Source organism: Quercus robur, chromosome 12, assembly GCF_932294415.1.
Source record: "Quercus robur chromosome 12, dhQueRobu3.1, whole genome shotgun sequence".
NCBI lineage: Eukaryota > Viridiplantae > Streptophyta > Magnoliopsida > Fagales > Fagaceae > Quercus > Quercus robur.
In genome coordinates, this window is record NC_065545.1 from 15,142,649 (window position 1) to 15,167,645 (window position 24,997).

The 24,997-nt window shown below is 37.8% G+C and overlaps 1 protein-coding gene across 1 annotated transcript; it reads left to right on the forward strand.

Annotated features, from left to right (window-relative positions):
- The first annotated feature begins 8,986 nt into the window (after positions 1-8,986).
- On the forward strand, positions 8,987-14,976 carry LOC126709343 (exosome complex exonuclease RRP46 homolog). Its single transcript, XM_050409551.1, has 9 exons — positions 8,987-9,138; positions 9,274-9,412; positions 9,500-9,613; positions 10,263-10,363; positions 11,631-11,651; positions 12,575-12,647; positions 12,724-12,791; positions 13,162-13,294; positions 14,483-14,976. Exons 2-9 carry the CDS (start codon positions 9,307-9,309, stop codon positions 14,596-14,598), a joined length of 732 nt encoding a protein of 243 aa, XP_050265508.1. The 5' UTR covers positions 8,987-9,138; positions 9,274-9,306; the 3' UTR covers positions 14,599-14,976.
- The last annotated feature ends 10,021 nt before the right edge of the window (positions 14,977-24,997 follow it).

Genomic DNA, 24,997 nt, shown 5'->3' on the forward strand with positions numbered 1-24,997 from the left:
AACACGAAATTTTCTTCACTTTGGTTGGAAGATGGATCGAACTTCTTCAAGTTCTTTGAATATTCTTCAAGTTCTTCAAAGATTCTTGAGATGGAATTTCTCTAGAGTTTGGGCTTCTTGAAAACTTGGGGTTGAAAATGAGAGGGGATGTCCCCTATTTATAGGTGGTTTCAGAGGATAAGCTCCACTTTGAATTGATATGCTTGAAGATATGTAGTAGACTCTTGATTGACCCAAATTTTGTTTAGAGATAATTATCTCTATTTTGATAAAGATCATATTTTGATAAAAATAATTATCTCTATTTTTTTTTTTTAATAAAGATAATTATCCATCAATTTTGAATAGAAAAATTTTCTTTATTTTATTTTATTTATTTTAATAAAGATAATTGTAAGGACTCAATTTGTAACGACCCCAAAATGGTATTGGGTTCATACGTTAAGGGCCCAAACAATATAATTTGTAGAGCGTGGGCTGAAAGGCTAGGTCTTGGTCACCGGATAGTGGTTAGACTTGGTTTTCATGGTGGACGCGCAGAGGTGAACTAAGCTTGTCCATGGATCTTGTCCATGAAGCTTCATGTTCTTATTATTCCTCTCTCTATTTGGATACCATGGTTTCAGCCTCCTTTTTTAGGGCTCCATGGTCTGGGAGACGATTTGTCCCCCCCTTCCTGAATTGCCTCTCTTTCCTTTTTATACTAGCCTTTACCCTTCCTCCAACGTCCACGTGTAGGTTTAGTTTTTCAGGACTGATACTTGTCCCATCAACCCATACCCAAAGTGGTTAAAGGTGGTTGTAAAAGCTAAAAAGTATTGCTCTGTCAGGCACAGAGTATTTAATTGCAATAATGACAGCCTTTCCTTTGTCCTTTGTCGCCATATTGTCCAGGGATCCTTTCTCCATCAATGTGGAGGTGTTCAGCTTTTCCTTAAACTGTTCCTATACCATACTTGCCATTTCTTTCAGAAGCGCTTTGGGATGCCAATGACAGAATCATTCTCGGCTATATCTCTAGGCCATTTGGACTTTAACTGTATGTCCTCGGCAGTGTCCCTCCTCGGCTTGGGCCTTGAGCCCTACTGTAAAGTGGGTCGGGGTCACAAATTCTCTGGCCCCATAATAGCCACTCAAAATCCTGCTGCCCGACCCCTTGGTCGGAGAGGAGGGTTTTGGTGATGTCGGGCCTATATCACTACTTGCCCAGCTTTGTCCTTCATTAATGTCGGTGTCTCTTCATTTGCTTGGGAAATGCTTCTGGTTATGAGACATTCCTTTAGTTTTACTAATGTCGTGCTTCTGCCGTTTCAGTGTACGAGGCGTGTCTCTAATAAGTTTCCTTTACGAGGCAACGCCAATCCAACGGTTGTGGACGGCGTTTGGAGTTGAGTGGGAATTATCTCGTTTGTAGCTTTTCTTGGAAATCTGTACAGATTAAATGCCACCAGACTTGCCTTCCATATAAGAAGCAAGGTAGGAGGTCATTTCCTTTACGTACAGACCCCTCAATCTTTTCACATTCCTAAACCACCTGCTGTGCCCAAAGTCCTCACTGCCAGTGGGATTAAGCCTTAGGGAGTGATATGGTTGGGGAGAAGATGGGGGTGAAGGGACCACACCCTCTCCAGAAGCATTGGGTCTCTCCGAGACTCAAGATGGCCCGGTCAGGACAAGAGAGACAGAGACTCAAAATATTTCTCCCCCTTGATAAGGCGGGAAAGAAGCCTCCTCTTCCTTTAGCCAAAATCCGAAGCAGGTGCTGGTCGCATCATATTTTTGGTGTGATAGCACTAGGGTTGCTCATCGTCGGTACTATCCGCTCTCTCTTGAGCGCTGCTAACATAGCACTTGCCTGATGGGAGTTAGAGCTGGCACGGGGACTAGGCATCCCTGCTTCCTCCTCTCCTCCTTCTCTGGTGCCTCCTTTTGCCTTCGCTTCTTCTTCTCTTCCATCACTAGGGGCATCCTGGTGCTTCTGCTTTTTCTTCTGCTTCTTCTCCCTCTCCATCAATGGGGCCATCCTGATACGCTTAGTCGCCACAAGAGCAGAATTTTGAAGGATTTATCGTTCCCTTGTATCTTTTTCCTTTTTGCTTTTGTAGTTAGCTTCTGGTATAAGCTTGTTTAAGCCCCTCATTGTACGCTGTACTATTTCTTTGTATTAATAAAAGATGACTTTATTTTATTCTACGTATTCTTTCTTTTCTGCAATAGTTATATTGTGAATGGATGTGCTATTTTTTTTTTTTTTTTTTTTTATTATGAACGATACTTAGGGCCGAAACCCTTATTAACAAAAAGCTATTATTTTGAACTTATTGAGACTAACAGGCACAATAATACTGACCTGAAAAAAGGTTACGCATATAAGACTAACCGAGATAACAGCTGAATGCTCTATATTGCGTATGAGGTGATCACCCGAGGAGGGGTAACCCAAAATGGACTATCCGAGAGAGTGGCCGAGTACTAGGGTGCTTTGCCACGTTCCTAACAACATTTATAGCCTTAACCATTTTTGGCATCCGGTTTGAGGACCGAGGTATGACTGTACTGGACCTAAACACTTGTTTGCATTAGTTCCCTTAGAGCTGGGGGTCCGAGGATAGGTCGGGACTTCCATTCTGTCTAGGACTTAATCCATTTTCTAATGGATAATCTTCTCATAGGTCTGAGTCCGAGGACCATGCAATACCTTGATTCAGCCCAAAACTTAGATTTTCTTTAAGTAGTTGGTTTCCCCATAGGTTTGAGTCCGAGAACCATGCAATACCTTGATTCAGCCCAAAACTTAGATTTTCTTTAAGTAGTTGGTTTCCCCATAGGTTTGAGTTCGAGAACCATGCAATACCTTGGTTCTGTCCAAAATTTAGATTTTCTTTAAGTAGTTGGTTTCTCCATAGGTTTGAGTCCGAGGACCATGCAATACCTTGGTTCTGTCAAAAACTTAGATTTTCTTTAAGTAGTTGGTTTCCCCATAGGTTTGAGTCCGAGGACCATGCAATACCTTGGTTCTATCCAAAACTTAGATTTTCTTTAAGTAGTTGGTTTCCCCATAGGTTTGAGTCCGAGGACCATGCAATACCTTGGTTCTGTCCAAAACTTAGAATTTTCTTTAAGTAGTTGGTTTCCCCATAGGTTTGAGTCCGAGGACCATGCAATACCTTGGTTCTGTCAAAAACTTAGATTTTCTTTAAGTAGTTGGTTTCCGCATAGGTTTGAGTCCGAGGACCATGCAATACCTTGGTTCTGTCCAAAACTTAGAATTTTCTTTAAGTAGTTGGTTTCCCCATAGGTTTGAGTTCGAGGACCATGCAATACCTTGGTTCTGTCCAAACTTAGAATTTTCTTTAAGTAGTTGTCTTCCCCATAGGTTTGAGTCCGAGGACCATGCAATACCTTGGTTTTGTCCAAAACTTAGATTTTCTTTAAGTAGTTGGTTTCCCCATAGGTTTGAGTCCGAGGACCATGCAATACCTTGGTTCTGTCCAAAACTTAGATTTTCTTTAAGTAGTTGGTTTCCCCATAGGTTTGAGTCCGAGGACCATGCAATACCTTGGTTCTGTTCAAAACTTAGATTTTCTTTAAGTTTGGGAGATTAGCCCCTCGGCCAAGGTTTGGGGCGTTGACCTGACGTTGGAAGCCCCTAGAACTGTTCGAGCCACTGGCGCTTCGAAGTGTAGCCCCTAGTGGAACTTTATATTAGGGCAAAAACAATGGGCTGCTAGAAGTGATGGAGGGGCTTTCGCAGGCCCTTGCTTGACAGGAGCTCGATCCACCGCCTGTGCCAACTTATAAGCCTCCCCCATAGACGGCGCCAATTGTAAGGACTCAATTTGTAAAGGCCCCAAAATGATATTGGGTTCGTACGTTAAGGGCTCAAATAATATAATTTGTAAAGCGTGGGCTGAAAGGCTAGGCCTTGGTCACCGAACAGTGGTTAGACTTGGTTTTCATGGTGGACGCGCAGAGGTGAACTAAGCTTGTCCATGGATCTTGTCCATGAAGCTTCATATTCTTATTATTCCTCTCTCTATTTGGATACTATGGTTTCAGCCTCCTTTTTTAGGGCTCCATGGTCTGGGAGACGATTTGTCCCCCCCTTCCTGAATTGCCTCTATTTTCTTTTTATACTAGCCTTTACCCTTCCTTTAACGTCCACGTGTAGGTTTAGCTTTCCAGGACTGATACTTGTCCCATTGGCCCATACCCAAAGTGGTTGGGGGTGGTTGTAAAAACTGAAAAGCATTGCTTTGTCAGGCGCAAAGTATTTAATTGCAGTAATGGCAGCCTTTTCTTTGTCCTTTGTCGCCATATTGTCCAGGGATCCTTTCTCCATCAATGTGGAGGTGTTCAGCTTTTCCTTAAACTGTTTCTATACCGTACTTGCCCTTTCTTTCAGGAGCGCTTTGGAATGCCGAGGACAGAATCATCCTCGGCTATATCTCTAGGCCATTTGGACTTTCACTGTATGTCCTCGGCAGTGTCCCTTCTCGGCTCGGGCCTTGGGCCTTACTATAAAGTGGGTCGGGGTTACAAATTCTCTGGCCCCACAATAATTATCTATAAACTTTGAATATAGAATTTATCTTTATCTTGCGGACCAAATAACACGTGACAAATTTCAATATGCCAATGTAATATCAATTTGGATGACACATGTCATCATTTGATTTAATTAATTTAATGACATATTAATTTAGAATCTGTCACTAAATTTTAATGTGGCATTTTATAATTGGTCTAAACTTTTGTCTCCTACAGTAGTGATTCAGATAGAAAAGATAAAGAAAAAAACCTAAAACTTAAGAACAGTAAATTACTCTTTTAACTTGTTTGTGTTTTTTAATTTAAAATTATTTAACTAAAAGATAGGAATATTTTAGAGAGTTTAAGAATCTGTGTGAGTGTATTTTAGTATGCAAAATGTTGAACACCAAAGATGGAATCCTTTTTTTTTTTTTTTTTGAAAACAAACCAGACACCATTCATTAATTAAAACAACGAGAGTCGAAATACAAAGCCTCTAATGCTAGTCGTGGAGATTCTTCCAACCATACAAGTTGATTATCTAATTGACTAGCATACTTAGCTAGCAAGTCGGCGATAGAGTTAGCACTTCATTTAACAAAGCTTACTAATAAACCCCCGAAAACTTGTTGCAATGCATTGCGCATCTTCGTATATATGAACTAGTTGAGACCTGTTAACCCTTGGAGATGAAATGGACTTCATTACGTTGATATTATCCCGTCCCAGTACCAGCTTCATGAACCCTACATCCAACGTGAACTTCACAACTTTCCGACAGGCTAGCACCTTAACTTCTTCACTGTCCAGCACTAGGGGTCCTTTCACTAGGTAATTCTTACATGCTCCAGGAACAATTCTCCCTCCTCTCACATGAGGGGTGGGCCCCATGGTGGGACCCATGCATGGGGCCCACCCCTCATGTGAGAGGAGGGAGCATTGCTCCTGGAGCACCTAAGTTTTTTCCCTTTTTGCTGACAATGCCGCCATCACTTCTCCCTTGTCATTACAAATAACCGCACCAAAACCTGAAGCGTTAATGTTGGCAAATACAACAGCATCAAAATTGAGTTCGTAGACTAAACCCAATGGTGGAGTCCATGTCTACATTGACCCAAGAATAGTTGGGATAGCCAATTGTTCTTGTGTACCCTTATACTCCTCCTAAAAGTCCACAGCACGTTTATTCAGCTAAGTTGGGTCCTGTAAGGTGCCATCATGAAAAACTAAGTTTCTTTGGTTCTAGATTATCCAGCATTGAACCAGGAACAGTTCAAGGTCTTCAACAGTCAGCTTATTCATTAGGTCTTCAACCAACTAGAGTATATCAGCTTGGTTGCTTACACTCTTCTGCAAATGTACCTGGCTTTTAGCCCAAACATCTTGAGCCACCACACATTCCCACAAAACATGAAGCATTGACTCAGAAGCTTGTTTACAGAATTCACAGATACCATCCTTAATAATTCTTTAACAAACTAGATTTTCTCTTATTGGCAGAATATCCTGGCATACCTTCCATCCAAACACCTTAATTTTATTAGGTATATAGAGTTTCCACAGCTTTGGCCAGATCATACACCTATTCTTTGACCCCGAACTTTCATCCAAGCCATTAACCTCCCTTGAGAGCGTTCTAGCAGTATTGTAACTTTACAGAGTACACCCCAATTTTATTAGGGAGTCACAAGATAGCATCTGGTACATGTCTTTGACTCAAAGGGATGCGAAGTATGGCTTTAGCGTCCTCCCTATGGAATTTTGCTTCAATTATCCCTCGGTCCCATTCATGCACAGTCTAGTCAATTAGATCATAAACTTGCCACTCCCATTCCTTATCTAGTAGCTGATGCAAACCTTGTTTGTTGGAAGATTTGGGATCCACCTATCTTGAATTACCCAAATGGAGGAGCCATCCCCCCCCCCCCCCCCTTCTCTCCAATAACATCCCTTTTTCAGAATTGGTTAGGCTACAAGTAGACTTTTCCAAACATAGGAGCTACTGGGAACATCAAAAGCTTCCAGGTAGGGCTGGCCCTAGGCCTAGGCCATGATCTATGGCCCCCAAATATGGGGGCAGTAAGGTACATATTTATATTTTTTTTTATTAAAAAAAAATGTGAGTTATGGTATACAATTTTTTTAGCACTCTTAAGAACTAGGCCTAAAATATTAGATTCATGTTACTATATTAAAAGTTTTATTACATAGATCTTATAAATTGATATGTCTCTAATCACAAAAAATAATTCAATACTCATTTATTCTTTTGTTGAAGTGTTACGTCATTGCCACATCAGTTTGTAAGCTTTTTGCAGTAAATTTTTTAATAACTTTACCATTTTCTAAAAAAAAAAAAAATTATGAATTGATAGAAATACAACTCAAACACTATCAAGTGAATGAAAAATGTTAAAACTAATACAAACTTTACTAAAAAATAATCACAAATTGATGTGGCAAGAATATGATTGGTGCCACTTAAACAATATACTAAATAAATGTTTGAATAACTTTTTTTTATTGGTAACACACTAGTTTGTAAAAGTAAAACCTATATAGCAAGTATTACTAGCTCACTCTAGGTAACTTAGTCATATTAATATGATTCTCAAAAAAAAAAAAAAAATGTAAAAATTAATAATAGATTTGAAAAAAAAAATTATAATATAAAAAGCCAACTAAATATTATTTAAGTGATATTAAAATATAAAAAGGGCCCTTTAAATTTTTTTCCTTAGGCCTCAAACTATCTTGGGCCAGCCCTACTTCTAGGATGCTACATCTTGGAAAGTACTTTGCCTTGAAACATCCATACAATAGTGACTCTTGCTCCTGTAACAGCTAGGAATCCTGTTATTAATAGTATATATATGTAGATTAGATTCAGTCCTGTAATTTTACTTCAGTTTCAGTTTTCTATTGAATAAAATAAATCAGGGAAAAACAATTTCTCTTATTATTTGAAAAAATTTTAAGTTATAAACTTGGTTGTATCTTATGACTACAACTCCCACTCAAAAAATTAATATGATTACATATTTTAAAAATCTAAATGTTCTTTATGTTCTTAACATATATGTCAAATTACCATAGGCCTTGTAGCTGAATTGACAATATTATTTACCATTCAATTCATAAACTTATTTTTTATACATAATTCCATACTATAAAAACTTGAGATTTAAATATTTAATTGATGATATAGTTATTTTTTTTATATATTAAGACTTTGGTCTTTAATCATCTAAAAATTTTACAAGTAAGGAAGAATTAAGAATAAAACGTAATCCAATGGTAGATTTGTCAAAATTCATATATATATAAAAAAAAAAAAGCGGAGTGTTTGTTGCCAAACTTTGTCCACTTATACTGAATAATAAGTGCTTTGCTCTCCACCTTAAAACAAACACAGCATTGCGAAAGCTTCTTTCTCTATTACCTATAATTTAATCGAACCATGGAAGCCACATCGTTTAGTGTGAGATGAAACAAAAAGTTTGTTTCCAAAGAGATAATAACAAATGTTTTTGGAGACAGTTTCAATCTATAACGTCTGTTCCTAATGATAGCTTTTTATTATCAGACCAAAATACTGGTCGTTTTTTTAGTATAGACGAGGATTGAACCTCAGATATTTTATTCAACCATCAGAGACTTTATTAGTTAAGCTAATTGGAATCCACAGATAATAACAAATGTTAATATAAGAAAGAAATGGTAAATGGCAAATTACATCCCTAAAGTTTGGAAGTGTTTAGATTTTACATTTTGAAGGTTCAGAATTTGGATTTTTCCTTCGAATTTTGGGAGTGTTTGAATTTTATATCCCTGGAGTTTTAGAATTTAGATTTTACTCCATAAAGTTTGTGGGTGTTTGGATTTTACACTCAAAATTATGAAACTTTAGGGTGTAAAATTCAAACACCCTCAAACTTTAGGAAGTAAAATCCAAACATAACTGAAATTTACGGAGTAAAATCCAAATTCTGAAACGTTATGGTGTAAAATCCAAACACCCACAAATTTCAAGAGGTAAAAGTCAAAATTTGAAACTCTAGAATGTAAAATCTAAATATTTTCAAATTTTAGGAGTGTAAATTACAATTTACCCAAGAAGAAAACAAAAGTCGAAGTGGTAAATCATAAATGATTTACACTTACAATGGTGTGATCCATTGCTTCTACTCCTCAAGATTGGTGGCCACCTTCGGCACAGTCTATTGGCAAATTTCAAGAAATATTTTTGTTTTAGTTTTTAAATTTAAAAACTTAATAAATAAATTAAAAAAAAAAACTACGGACTTGCAATGTTAAGTTAAGTTTAAAAAATTATTTGAAAAGTTATGCACGATGAATGTACAAAATTGTGTAGGCCGAGTGTAAACTGTACATGCAAATTCTGAAATTAATTTTCAGATATTGTGACTTGGGCTGGGCTTTTAGGGGCAGCAAAACCGAATTCCGTAGCTAGCAGTCTTACCTGATCCAACCCAACCCAATTCCCAACCATAGCCATCGAATTCAAGCTCCCTCACACACACACGGTAACATCTCCTCAACCTAGCGGCGTGAAGAAGACAACACTCTCTCTAGGCATTCACTGTAAGAACATCACCTGCACTCTCTCTGTCACCATGAACCCTCTCTAAGTTTTGCATTGTGTTGTTAGTTACTCTCTACTTTTTTTTTTTTTTTTCTTGTAAAATTTTTTGACGATATTTTTTTTTCCTGTTGAAGAAATTGTTGGTTTTAGCTGTGGAAGATTAGACAATGGAAATAGATAGATTAGATGGCCGTAAAGCAAACCAGTTGAGACCCCTTGCTTGTTCCCGCAATATCCTCAACCGTGCTCATGGCTCTGCCAGTTGGACTCAAGGTAAAAAATTTTCCCTTAAACTTTTGATTGGCTTTTATTTTCCTGGGCATTTGTCAATAGTGGGTATTTTTTGTTGTTGTGTTTTAGGGGATACCAAAGTTCTTGTTGCAGTGTATGGACCAAAAGCCGGAACAAAGAAGAATGAAAACCCTGAGAAGGCTTGCATTGAAGTTATTTGGAAGCCTAAGTCAGGGCAGATTGGTGAGTTCTGTATCTGTTTTTATTGCCCAACTATTAAATGGTCTATGTTTACCTATTACAATATAATATGCCTACTATTACAATGGGGTTAGTAAGGGCGAGTTGGTATAGATTCGTGAAAAACATTAGTTTTGTGGTCGGGGGTGACAGTAGAGTGCAATTTTATTTCATGATATATGGTGTGAGAATTTGAAAGAATTGTATCAAGAATTGTTTTCTATTGCAATGGATGAAGATACTTCTATAGATTCTTACTTGGATTCCTCATGGAATCTTATAATCAAAGTTTCAAAATGTGCCATTTTAACAGATCCCATGAAATCATTAGTGGTTTGTTTTCTCAACATGTATAATATTTGATAGGATTTGGGATATATGTATTTGGAAAATTAATGCAGGAATTTAGTTTAGCATTTTATTGGTGCTAAATAACCTTGCTTGAAGCTAGTTAACCACACGAAACCAAAATAATTTCACAGTTGATATGCTTCTACTCCGTGAATTGCATCTAACTGTAGCTTTGGGCTTGTCACTTTGTAAGATAGGAATGTGTTGTCTTTTGAGTGGATTATGGGTTTTATATGAACTATAACTGTGGCTTATTTGACTCATGCTGTTTAAACGTGTAAAAAATTTCTCCGTGGTTCAGGAAAATTGGAAAGGGAGTATGAAATGATAGTGAAGAGGACCTTGCAAAGCATTTGCATTTTGAATATCAATCCAAATACCACAACATCAGTTATAGTTCAGGTAATAGTTTTGGTTCAAGTGGACAATTTTTCTGTCTTTATCTTTGATGTTATGTTGCTTTAGCTTTTCCCCTATTAGTCATGCAACTTACAGACTCTAGTTGGAATAGGTGAGCTTGATGCTGTCATCTTGTACATTCTATATTTGTTTGTTTCATATAAATTTTAGGGTAAATTCTAGTTTTACAATTTGGTGCTTGAAAATTGGGGTAAATTTGATTTTGGTTCCTCCGATATTTAAAATGTGATAATTTAGACCCTCCATTACTTCTGCAATTATTTGCATGTGTGATTAATGGCATGCTGACTAGATTGTTGTTGTGGACTTTTTAACTGAAGCGGCACTAGTATTTTTTATTTTTAAATTCTGTCTTTTATTTTCTTCCTCATATCTTCTTTTCTTATTTTGCTGCCCACCATGGTTGAGACCCACAACAAACGTATGCCCACCAACATCTTCAGCTAGATTTGTAAAGTATCCCAAGTCCCAACAGAACTCTCCCACTTAACCAAACCAACCAAGGCAGAACTTGATCCGAAATCTCTCAAACCCAATTGCCAACACCCCAATGAAACACCAAAAAAAAGGGTCAACCATGAGTATTACCTCTGTCAATACTCTTGATAGTAGCATTGCCTTCTCCTCTTGAATCCTATATTCCTTGCAAAATCTTAGATGGTATCCTCTCCTCCCTCCTTTATCCCAGCCCAGTCCTGCTGTGACTGCTTCACACCTAACCTATATCACACCCAATAGAATTAGAACCCAAAATACTGTGCCACCACCCCAAAATACCCACACTTAAAGGCTTCAACCGGTAGCATAACACCCAAGCCACAAATATTTTCCCAATTGTTTTGCATAGTCACCATGAACACCCCCAAACAGCTCTTAGGTGAGGGCCTTTTGCATAATGTCCCGGGCACTGAAGGCGAGTGTCAAGGTGAGGCCTTTCATAATGTCCCAAGTGCTAAAGGTGAGTGCCTTGCATAAGTCCCAGACTCTTGAGGTGAGTGCCTGGCGCATTATTAGTGCTGCACTCCTTAAGTGATATAAGGACTTGGCACCTTGAGGTCATCTTTCACCTTTGACAGCTTGGCATTGGCAAGCATCTTTATCTCTTAAATTGTCTTTTGTAGCTCATAACTGAGAGGGCACATAATTCTTCATTTGCCTTAGGATGCATATTATTTTAAAGCTATTAAAAAGTTTTTATAGAATAAATAGGTTCATGCATCTCCTGATTTTTTTCATGTTTCTGTTGCAGGTTATCAATGATGATGGGGCTGTATCCTTCACGGTTATGTGTCTTTGATGTAATATAGTCATAGCAGTTCTGGTGGGCTGCTAATGAGTCCTAGCTCAGATAGCATCTCCTTCCCTTGTAAGAGCAACATGGAGGCTGAGGTCCATGGGTTTAAGACCCACCATGCAATTCTTTGCTGACCTTTGCTGAACTTGTGCTCTACAAATGTTGGTTTTTATGCTTTAAAATCCTCATAAGATTTACATCAAGGGGCTATTTTCTTTTTGCTTTTAACCTTTTATTTTATTTTTTGTCTTACATTGAAAACATTTCATCTGAGTTGATAGAGCTGCTCTTATAATGTTTTAAAATTTGTGCTCTTAGTTTTTAATAATTTGTACTTAGGAATTCATTAGTGAGGATGTGTTTGGATGACCCTTGGATTTGATCCCTTTAATTATAGCTAAGAGTCTTGTAGCTCAATTGGCACTTCTTGGTGTTTCCAATGGAGACATCCAAGGATTATATTCCCCCACCCCCAACTATTGGAAATTTTACAAGTATTCTTTCAATTTTTTTTTTCACATGGAATGCAATATTTGACCTTCGTATTGTATTACATTTTTTTTTTCTTTTTAAATTCCCTGGAAGAGTTTATCTATGTTTATTTGTTTTTGGTAATGACTGGTGTCTTTCATAACAAGTACACAAATGCAATTGCGTTGACACTTTTCAAAGGGTTGACTCGTGCCATTTTAGTGCTGTGGAGGTACAGAAGGAATTAACTTGTTTTACCTTGAGACATCAATTATCCTGTTCTAGGCACTTATGAAAGGAAAAGGAAAAAAAGAATACTGACCAATGCCTTGTAAAATTTGCCAGCTTCTCTCCCTCACCTTATTCTTTGTATTCTTATTTTATATGTCAATGTGATAAAAAACTCCTTTACTAAATTTGTCGTATAGCTTCTCCCATGTGCCATCAATGCAGCATGTGCTGCTCTTGTAGATGCTGGAATTCCACTGAAGCATCTTGCTGGTAATTAAGAGTAATGGTTAACTTCCATATTTCTGTTTGATGGTGTGCACTGACTGTTTCAAACTTTTCTTTGCAGTTGCAATCTGTTGTTGTTTGGCAGATAGTGGATACATCATACTGGACCCCACCAAGCTAGAAGAGCAGGTCACTGTACTTTTCTTCTTTTACATTTTAGTATTTCTTATGGTTGTGCATGATATTAAGTGAATTGACATACTTAAATACACTTTTTTTATACTACAGTCTGGATAAGACTCCAAAGTGTTTCAAATTTCTTAAGCTGAAAAGGAGAAAACTCATTACCTCGTGAGTGTGGTCATAAGTAATATGATTGCACTGTTGTAGTTTTCCATTGTGATAAGAAACGTACCTATTCAAAAAGAAATGTAACTTTTAAAAAAAAAAAAAAATTCTCTAAGGCTTAAAGGGTAGATATTTTGAGGATGTAAATGTCAGGTTGCTTTGGTTTATACTTAAGAAGTATCAAGCTTAACATTGTCTGAAATTTTTGCAGCGTATGAAAGCATATGCATATTTGGTCTTTCCAAACTCGATTCTCTCAGTTCGCCCAGAGGGATCATTAAAGGTACAAGGTGAACCAATGGAACATGGGGTTATAACATCTGGTACCCAGGGTGCAATGTCAGGTATTATCACGCTTTAATTGTTTCATCTCTTAATCTCAAAAATTTGTTTGTCATTCATCATATGTATTCAGCTTCTGGGCATGAGCATAATGTGCTTAGCTTGTTAGGTTGAATGCCCCTGGATTACCTGGCAAATGATTCTGGCAGGTGGGGTTAGTTGCCCGTTGGTTTTATTAGCTAGAGGGAGTCCAAAGGGTTCTTCTTTAGAAAGGTTCCCTACATTATCAAAAAAAGAAAACAAATATCATCTGTATTCAATATTTTGTTAGTGTTCTTTGCAATAAGCTCGTTGTTTCTTTACCCTTAGTTTTTAATGGCTCCTTAATTAAGTTTCAATAATTAATGTTTCGAGGTTAAGTGGGCATTTGTTCCAATTGACTGGCAGGTGCAATTTCCCATCCTGATCAATCGATTAATTTAATTTCTTGGATGGAGTGCTTCATTCTGAATACCCAACAGCTTCTCATGGTTTCTGTCAGCAATAGGGCAATAGGCATTAAACCACTAAAAACTTGGTTTCCTTTTTGGTTGTAGGTGTTGCCAACCTGCTATTATAGATATGGCAGAAAGAAATATATTATATAATAAAAGTTGGGTATATTTGTTTTGTGACAAGTGTCTACACTCTCATTAATTATTAACATAGCTTACCGTAGATTAAACTCTGTTGCCAACAGTTTACTTTACATAAAATTCTAATACTAAAACTCTCAAGTAATTTTTACTTCAACTAAAATTCTATTAACAAAAGTAAAAAGTTACAAGTAATTTAAAATAAATTTCATTTCATTTTATTTACATATAAGCCTTGCATCCCATGGGCATCTAGTAATTGTAAAAGAGCTGTTCTCTAGTTGACCATTAAATGGTCTTCCTGGGAAGGCAAGTCCATTGGAAAATTGGCTTTGCTGTTATTAGTATTGACACTTCTAATCCTTGATCAAATTTGTGTGTTATTATCCTCCTAGCTTAATAAAGGTTGGCATATTTGTGAGAGTGAAGTGCAACGTAGCTCACCTGAATTATCAACTGCTCTTCATATTTGGTCTTCTATATGAAATGCAAGGGGAAACTTTGACTGGGTTAGAGGATGTTTTTGTCTGTCTCATTAGTTTAAATGTGTCTTTATATGGGTTCTGGAGTTCTGATTCTTGATCTAATTTGGTTCTTGTTTAAAAACTGTTCCAGTGGATGATTATCTTAACTGTCTTGAACGAGGGCGTGCTGCTACTGCTAAGATGTCTACTGTGCTTAGAAGGAACTTGCAACCACAAATTGCCGGTGACTTAAGTAAAGCTGGTTGATTTTGAATGTTACTGTAAGTAGTTTTTACTTTTATAGAGGTCAGGCCTTGTGTGATAGCAAACACCATTCACCCAAAGTGACATGTCGGGGATTCGAGCCTAGCAATCACCCTCTCCAAAAAAAAAAGGGGGGGGGGGGGGGGGGTGTGGTATAAGTTTCCTACCCATTGCCTCTCCGAAACTTGGGAGTTTTGTACAACATTTATGGGAAGTAGTACAATCCCATTGGTTGAAGTGTTACTGGTGCCATTTTTTAAGCTTACTCTCGCTAAATTTGGGCTGATGAAAATATACCTTTGGTCTAGTACTATTAACGCCATTACATGTTGTAGTATAATACTTTATGTGAAGAATTAATCTGGCCCAGCTTATTTGCTATTTCCATGTTCCCCTTTTTCTCTTACTCAACTTGTGTTTGGCTTGTTGCTTGGTAGAAATGCCTATGAAACATAAATTCTAAAAGGGACTCCTTGTTTTTATGCATGAAAAAAAAAAAAAAAAAAATATATATATATATATATATATATATTGAAACAGGAATATACGCATGGCCTTCCAAGCTTTCAATGCAACCAAAAACAGGTTCTGCCAAAAAATAGGTGTGTTTGGAACTGAGAATCTCACGAGCAATGATACCTTTATTTTGGAACAGCCAGTTGTCTTATTCCGTACCTAACTCAATCCTAATTATATTGGCTCTGGATAATATATTCATTGATTACAATTATGTTGGCTCTGGTTAAATATCCGTTGGCTATAGAGATTGATGGATGCTAAACCCAATTAATCCAATAGCTGTACTAAATAACTAAATTGAAAGCAACCAAAGATTAAGCTAGTTAACTTTAACTTTAACTTTAATTATATGCCCTGTTCTTTAAAATGACCTCTAACAAATATGAAAATTTGAAACTAATCCAAGTTCCTTTAAAAAAAATTAACCTATCATCAACTAAAGCGAACAATTCAATGAAAAAATCTGTTAAAAATATTATGTTCTAGAAAAGCTAGGTCTCTTTTTATTAGGTTTTTCGTAATAACTAAATTTTAACTATAAAGAAATAGTAAAAATTAAAAAAAGTCATCATATCACGAGAGCAAAAAAAACTCGTATAGGAAATATATCTACATAATACATATGTAGTTCTACAAAATTACAAATTACATTCCTTTTTCTTACTAAAATGGAGCACTCGCATCTTCGATGTAAGGATATTTATGTAATTCACAATTGACGATGCAAGGATATTTATGTAATCCACAATTGACATTGGTATTATTATATTTAGATTTGAAACATTTCATATTTATGTAATTGTAGTTATTTATTTTATACAAGAACCTTTTCTTTTTCTTTTCTTTCTTTTTCTTTTTTTTTTTTTTTTTTTTTTGAGAAAGATTTATACAAGAACCTAATTGTAACTAAATATTAAAATTTTCATTCAAAATAATTATAATCTTTTAATTATAAGGATAATGATTCTCTCAAATCATTATTTCACATCCACTTTTATTGTTTTAAATGTGAACATGACTTTTTGTGTTTTTAAAAATATATACATTAATACATGTAATTGTGAATATTGTGTAAAACACTACAGGTAAAATGAGTATAAGAAAATATTTAGCCTAATTATATTATGGGAATGGCTTGTGTCCAGTGGTTAGTTCCACTGGACATGTTGCGATATGGACATGTGTCCAATCTGTCCACGGGACATGTTGGGACACGGACACGTGTCTGTATTACAACGTATCCAGTGGAACTGACTACTGGACACAAGCGCCACTCTTTTTCCAAGACAATAACTGATCAGTACATATTGATTATTACTATTAAAAATGTGTCCATGCATATATATACAAGGATACCAGCTAGTAATAATAAAATTATGACACTAATCTTAAAATGCTTATGAGAGTTTTAGTATTATTTGCCAATTTGAGGTTTATAATATGCATATATATATATATATATATGACTAACTACGGTTACACCTAACTTAGGTTTAGGTGATCACAATCTTAGAAGATTTGATACATAAATCTTTTATAAGTTGCAAATAAAAGTTAAAATATTCCTGTTATAATTTGAAAAAATATTTTTCTTTAGAAAATTTTCCCTAATTAATTATGTAGGTTATCCTTATTTTTAAGTTAAAATTTAAAAGTCAAATATATTGAACCCTTAAAATTATTGAAAATATAAATTTCATTTTTACTTATTGTTACCGATTTTATTGTCTAGTGGTCATAGAGGTGGAAATCTAGAGTTTGATCCATTGTAGGTGTGGACTTTGTAGAACTAAGGGAATGGGTAGAACAAGGTGGAGGTTGACTCTAAATTTTTTAAAAAGTCATTTAGGCCTTATGTAAATATTATTCAAAATAACTTTTTATGCTTTGAAGATCTCGTTTGAGTGATCGCAAAATGTAAATATTCATGATCTAGATTAGAATTTTTCAGGAAACAAAAGCTTTCTAATAAAATAAGAATATAAGGTATATGTAAAACAATAGAAATTTTCAATCGATATTGAATTAAAAAAAAAAAAAAAAGTTAGGTCTTCCAAGTTTCAATATTGTATGAAGATTTTTCACTAATTACAAATTTTAATATTTGAAAGTTCAAAAAGAAGATTGAATTAAGAACCTTTCCAATATTTTTAGTTTAGAAATTTATCAAAAAAGAAAGAAAGAAATTTGTCACTTATTCTTCCATGCAAACACAAACATATATCATGAACAAATATTGATAAGGGCATTTTCGTCTACTAAAACCTTCCTCATTTGTTGGCATGAACGAACTTCGCTCACGGCTCTTCAGCTAGCAACTGTCTGCCTCCTAAACGGTCTATCAAGCATCACCTAGTTAAACCGACGGTTGGCTCGTGTAAAGACTGTCCGACGAAGGACTACATGTGTTGATGAAAGAACACGTTGGGCCCCACGAAACCCTTGCGTAATGTTCACTCACATACCAGCGGATGGAGCGACCATGCCAATGGATGCATGACCATACCGACAAATGAATGACCATGCTAACGGTTGAGCATGGTGGGTCCTACCAATTTTGCTTGTTCTTCATTCATGAGTCTCTACATGGAAATAACTTGTACACCACGCCTAACCCTATTACGTGCTCGCATCTTTATATGGTAAGAGGAGCCCTAAGATCTTGGAGCCTTAACTCCAAGATCTTCCTCATAAGGAAAGACCGTTCATTCAAGGGATCTTGATAAACTCCAAGATCTTCCTCATAAGGAAAGACCGTTCATTCAAGGGATCTTGATCAGGCCTTACATCGCTATATAAGCACTAGATCTCCTCCTCTTCAAGGTAAGCAGAATATCCCTAGCTTTCATAGTATTGAGTTTTTGGTGATTATTCTTTCATTGACTTAACCTTCGGAGGGTCTTTGGTCGGCACCCCACTAGTGTTCTTTGTTGGTTCTTGGTTTTTTTGTTTCTCAAGCACACTATTGGAGCACTTGTGGACAATTAGCTCACTGATGATTTTTGTACATCGTCAAATATGTACATATATACACCAATACATGTGTGTACATTGTACAATACAAATATGTCTATACATAGATTTAGCATGTTTCAATATTATAGTACGGTCTCCTTATCCTTAGAAATTCCTGGTTTTATCCTTGAATAAGTGAGTAAGATTTTTTTTTTCCCCCTTGTAATCATTGTTAATAAGGAAAAAAAAAAGAACTTTTTCCTCTCGTTGAACAAGCAAATCTGCATAAAAAAATGCTACATCATTTTAATATAATCTATTTATTTATTGCCACCTCTCTGATGTTTAACTTTTATGGCTTGTTTGGAAGTTTAAAAAAAGAGGGAGAGTAGAGTAGAGGGAGAGAGAGTAATTCAATTACCTTGTTTGGAAGTTTTTTAAGGAAGGAGAGAGAGGAGTTTGGAGGGGTTTGGAAGGGTTTCGGAAGGGTTTCAACCACCTCTAACCCCTCATTTTTAATTCCCCCAAATTGGAGAGATTTGGAGGGAGAATAGAGTAGATAAATTATTGACTATATAAATTTCTCAATTTACCATTTCTAAATTAATAATAGACCAATGTTGTAAGTCCATTTTCAAATAGGGGTAAATTTGTCTATTTTAATAATTTCCTCTCCTCTCCATCCTAGTTTTTAAAACATCCAAATAAGGGAAAGGGCTAATTACTCATTTTCCCTTTACTAATTTTAAAAACATCCAAACAAGGTGGAGGGGAACCATTCCCCTCTACTCTCCTCCCCACTACTTTCCTCTCTCTCTAAACTTCCAAACAGACCATTAGCTAGCTAGATCCCCCAGCATTTGGTTGGATCTCAGGCGAATATAGTATTAGTATATGTATAATAATTGTATATATATATATATATATATATATGGGTATCTCGTTTACTCATATATAGTTGTTAAAAAAAAAAAAAGAGTTTTTTTTTGAAGAGGGAAACGTCCTCATATTTCATTAAATATAATTGGAGTCAAAATACACAGCTTGCTCAACAGGTGGAGGGGATTCCTCCATCCAGATTACATCATGTGACTCAAACTTTGCACGCCTAGCTAGTAAGTGTGCTACCGTGTTGGCACTCCTTTTAGCAAACTGAACTTGTGACCATCCAAACCCGTTAATCAAGCAGAGCACATCCTGCAGAATATGGCCAAACCGGGATGATAAACTTCTCTTCTTCTCTAATGCGTTCATTACCGTTTGATTGTCTCCTTCAACCACCATATCCCTAAACCCACATTCCAGCGCGAACTCCACTGCACGCCTACAAGCGAGGATTTCAGCTTCCTCACTGCATGACACCGGTGGTCCCCTGCTTGAAAGAGTAGCCATAACCTCTCCTCGATCATTCCGAATAATAGCTCCACAGCCTGAAGCGTCTTCATCCTTGAATATCGCCGCATCAAAATTTAGTTTGAACCGGTTCAGAGGTGGTGGTCTCCAGCTAATCGGGAACAAGCTTGGCGATCTTGTGACTAAACAGAGTTGAGCATGCCGAAATTCATCTAGGTAATCTTCTGCTCTTTTATTTAGAACTCCAGGTGCCTGCATTCGTTTCCCATGGATTAATGTATTTCTTTGATTCCAAATTATCCAAGCCTGCACTAGAAAAAGTTCTAGCTCTTCAATGGTGAGTCTAGCCATCAATTCCTCCCAAAGTTGAATCATATCCTCCAGCCCCACATGGCACTTCTGTATTCTAACTGGACAACTAGCCCATATATCCTGCGCCCCACCACAATTCCACAATGCATGGACTTCAGTTTCTGGTTCCATCTTGCATGTTTCACACCGATTATCTGTAATTATTCGCCTCTTGACCAGGTTGACCCGAGTTGGTAGGATACCGCGGCAAGCTCGCCAGCCAAAGACCTTAATTTTGTTAGGGACCTTTAGCTTCCATAACATTTTCCACACCTCTCCTCCCACAACTCCCTTAGAACTTTCAGCCCAGTTCAACTCCTTCCCTGCTTTTTGTGCCTCACAATACCCTGACTTTACCGTATACACACCTGATTTCTCTCCATTCCAAACAACTGTATCAGCTATATCTCTGTAGCTCAAAGGTATGCACATAATGGCTTCAGCATCTTCACAGTGGAACTTCTGCCTAATAACTTCATGGTCCCACCCACGAGTCTCCGGATCCATTAAATCCTCAACCATCATCCCGTCTTCGATATTAGATGTTGGATGGAGCACTCTATTTGTATAATGGTTTGGAATCCATGCCTCATTCAGAATCTGAATATGGCGCCCATTACCAACCCTCCAATATGTTCCTCTTTGCAAGATTTGTTTAGCTGCCATGATGCTCTTCCATGTGTAAGAGCTGTTTGGTGAGTCAGTAGCCTCTAAAAAGTGACTTCTTGGAAAATATCGGGCTTTCAAACATTGGAACAACAAAGAATTTTGGTCTTGCATCAACCTCCAACCTTGTTTGGCTAGCATTGCTAAATTGAATTGGTGAAGATCCTTGAAACCCATCCCTCCTTCTATTTTTGGTCTAGTTAGTTTGTCCCAACTTAGCCAATGTATTTTCCTCTCATTCCCAACCTGTCCCCACCAAAATCGGGCACACATGGATTGAAGCTCCTCACATAATTTAACTGGCAACTGGAATACACTCATCGTGTATGTTGGAATTGATTGAGCCACTGCCTTGATTAGAATCTCATTTCCTGCTCTTGAAAGAATTTTCCCTTTCCACCCTTGTAGTTTTTTCCACACTCTATCTTTGAGAAAAGAGAAAGTGTGGTATTTACTCCTCCCTAACAACGTTGGTAGCCCCAGATAGGCCTCAAATCTCTGTACTTCACTCACACCCAGCATGGTTTTGATTAGCTCCCTTTTCTGAGAAGCTGTATTGCTACTGAAATAAACTGAGGACTTTTCCATATTTATACACTGACCCGAGGCTTCTGCATATAATTTCAGGATCTCCAGTACCTCCTTTGTTTCTTTCTCAGAAGCTTGACAAAATAAAAGGGAATCGTCAGCAAACAAGAGATGTGAGATTTTAGGGGCTCTCCTACAAATAGAAACGCCATGGATATGTCCCTCCATTTTTGCTTTCTGCAACAACGATGTGAATCCTTCTGCACATAAGAGAAATAGATAAGGTGACAAGGGATCTCCCTGCCGGAGACCTCTTGTAGGAGTAATCATACCCTTTGGTTTGCCGTTAATTAGAATAGAAAACGAGGTTGAGGAAATGCAGCTCATCACTCTATCAACCCAAAGATCTGGGAACCCCAATTTCATCATAATCTGCTTCAAAAAACTCCATTCCACCCTGTCATAGGCTTTGCTCACATCCAGCTTCAAAGCTAGATTCCCTGTTTTACCCTTTCTCCGGCCATGCATCATATGTAAAGCTTCATATGCCACAAGGACATTATCTGTGATCAATCTCCCTGGAACAAAAGCACTCTGTGTTGGGGCAATGATCTGAGGTAGTACCTGTTTCAATCTGTTTGTCAAAACCTTTGCAATAATTTTGTAAATAACATTACAAAGGCTAATGGGTCTTAAATCAGACATTTTGACAGGATTTTTGATTTTTGGGATGAGTACAATATAGGTATGATTTAGCTCGGGCACCATATGACCATTATTAAGAAAATCAAGTACAGCAGATACAACAGTATTACCAACAATATGCCAAAATTTTTGGAAGAAAAGAGCATTCATACCATCCGGTTCAGGCGCCTTGGTGGGTCCCATTTGAAATAGGGCTGCTTTTATTTCATCCTCATTAAATTCATTGGTCAAGATTTGTTGCATTTCACTAGTCACCTTATTTGGTACAACTTCAAGACACTCCTCAATTCTTGTACATGGGCCCATGGAGAATAAATTGCTAAAATACTGCACTGCCACATCAGCCACTCCTTCCATATCCTCCACCCACTGACCATGTGTGTCCATAATCCCTTGGATAAGGTTTTTCTGCCTGCATTGGGATGCTTTTAGGTGGAAAAATTTTGAGTTTTTATCACCATGTTTAATCCAATTAACCCTTGATCTCTGGGCCCAGTAAATTTCCTGCTTTCTGAGCCAGTCATCTAGCTCTTTACTGGCTAGGATGAATTCACTTCTATTTTTCTGCGTTGGTGGAGCTTGATTGAGGGCCTCAATTCTTCTCTGCAAGTTTTTTATTTCTTCTGTGCCTGGGTGAGTTTTTGATGCACCCCACGCTAGCAAATCCGAGGCACATCCACCGATCTTCTTTTTGACTATATCCAATGCCGAGTTACCCCCTTCTCCATTATCCCAAGCCTCCTGGATCACTTGCTCACACCCCTCCCAAAGCAACCAAGCTTCTTCGAACTTAAAGCCACGTTTTCCCCTGTGACTATGTTTTGGAGATTCTTTATTTTGAAGAATCAGAGGCATATGGTCTGATGTATGTGAGACAATGTGGGTATACCCGGAAATTTTGACTTCCATCGCTGGTTCGCAACAGCTCTGTCCAATCGTTCTTTTGTGTTGGCAATCCCTGGACGTTTATTATCCCAAGTGAACGGATAACCAATGAAACCCAAGTCCACCAAATTACATTGCTCCAAGGCAGCACGGAATGCATCAAGTTGTCGGGGAGGGGCTGGTCTGCAACTTAGTTTTTCCGACGAACTTAACATTTCGTTAAAATCACCTATACACATCCAAGCACCATCAACAAGAGAGCAAATATGAGAAAGGAGAGCCCAAGATTTATACCGTTCTTGTGTTTCCGGCCACCCGTAAAAACCAGTCAATACCCACTGAAAACCGTCACTTTCTGTCACCATCGCCGAAATTTGATTGTCCGAATATTTAAAAACATCGAGACCGATATCTTCCTTCCACATCATAGCAAGTCCGCCACCTAGCCCCGGTTTTTTAACAACAAACCTGTTCTTAAAGGGTAGTTCCTTGCACCAATAATTTATACCTTCTCTGTCCAGCCTCGTTTCCATGAGGAAACAAATAGAGGGAGCTTGTTCCTTCACGATTTTGCGAAGGTTTCGAACTATCCAAGGGTTCCCAAGCCCTTGGCAGTTCCAGCTGAGTATTTTCATTGTTCCCGGCAAGGGTGATCATCCACCCCCGCCGATGTAGAGTCTAGAATACCATCGCCAAGATCAATCTTGGCTCTTTTTTGGGAGCACGCTGCTGCCCTTGTTTCACTGCTAAAAAACAGAGCATCTTCTCCCTGCCGTTTCCCCAACATGCTCGAGCTATTAGTGAGCTTTACTTCATTCGGCCCAACCTCCATCCTGTTTAGCCGAGTCCACTTTGCTTTATGTGTATTGGGCCTTGAATTAGACAAGCCCACTACCTTACTTTCTTCCTCAAGCCCATTAGCCTTATCCACGTACACGTTGCAATTAGAATCCTCCCCATGCAGTAAACTCGGCACCTGTTCAGCTATAGTATTTTGCACTTGCGTGATTTCCTCCGTAACGTTTGGTTGATTAATTGTAACAGCCCCGTGAATCTCGTTGTTGCCAATATTGTTTGTGTGTCCGTTACTAGGAGCAAAAACCCTCGCCGCCGTCTTTACCGTTGCTCCTATTCCACTCTTCTCCGCCGGCTGCCTCACTTCCTCTTCAACCACATCATCACCATACGGACTTGCATTCTGTCGACGCGGAGGAGATCGATTTCTTCCATTGGGCGCCCTTAGCCAGTCTCCGTATTGATATTCCAACGTGGTAGCCTTTTTTGATTCTTCATAGTGTGCTGGACAGTGTCTAAGATCATGCCCAAGAACTCCACAGAAATGGCAGAACACCGGCAGCCTTTCATACTTGTAGTCTACCCAATGCCTCCGTCCATCCAACCCCATTAGGAATCCACCTCTTCGGATGGGTTTCGAAATAGGAAGCGCAACCTTAACTCGTAAAAAAAGATTTTGTTCATCAGTCCGTCGTCGCCGTTCAACATCCTCCACAACACCCATCTTATTTCCTATCTCCATCGCCACCTTTGAGGCCATCATATCGAATGGGACACCCCATATCTGAATCCACATTGATGCATGCTCCAAAACTACATTTTTAGCGCTCATTCCTGCCTTCCACCGAGTAAGCATCAACAGTTGGTTATCGAAACACCACGGCCCTCCCCGGAGAATGCGATCAAGATCATATTCAGATTGGAATTTGAATTGAAAAAGATTTGAGCCCACCTCAGATATCTGCAACTCTTTGTCTAATCCCCACGCTTTCCGGAGGGTAGTTTTTGCAGCTTTTCGATTGTATGGTTTACAAGTAAGGAATTTTCCTATCAAGCTTAAAACGCAGCTATCCATTTCCTCCGATCTGCCCTCCTCCAAAACCTGTATTTCTTCTTCTTCCTCCGCCGTCAACTTCAAGTTTACCATACTATTAATCACATCTTCAGCCATGGTTGTTTTCCTCAAGCACTACTGAACAGCCAACACAACGTTATACCGAATGTATTTTATGTGACAAGTGGTGGTAGAAAGGTAAAGAAGGTTAGAAAGATTTTAGGATGATGGAAAGACACTAGGAATATCCCAGGGAGGTAAGACTCGTTTTCACGAGAGGGATAGCTCCTACAGGAGGAGAGAAAAAAAAAAAAAAGAGTTTTCTTTGTTTTCTTTTAATTTGATGAAAATAAAAAACGTTATCCTTGTTGAATTAATTATCAATATCTGCACAAAAACAACGTACATTATTTGAATAGAATCTATTATATTATTTACTTCGTCACCTATGTTTAGCTATTAGTCCCAACAATTTATAAGTTGTCCCTTTGCATTCGGAACTGAGTTTGAGACGAATAAAGTGTGAAAAGTATAAATATGGGCATAGTTGTAAGTTATAAGTCATAGACTCCCTAAACTTTGAGGCAGCAT

Excerpts from the sequence above, each read along its gene's own strand:
- LOC126709343 (XM_050409551.1), top strand. The coding sequence starts at position 9,307 with ATGGAAATAGATAGATTAGATGGCCGTAAAGCAAACCAGTTGAGACCC. Across the intron at positions 9,413-9,499 it reads CTCTGCCAGTTGGACTCAAG|GGGATACCAAAGTTCTTGTT; the intron begins GTAAAAAATTTT and ends GTTGTGTTTTAG. Across the intron at positions 12,648-12,723 it reads TCCACTGAAGCATCTTGCTG|TTGCAATCTGTTGTTGTTTG; the intron begins GTAATTAAGAGT and ends TTTTCTTTGCAG.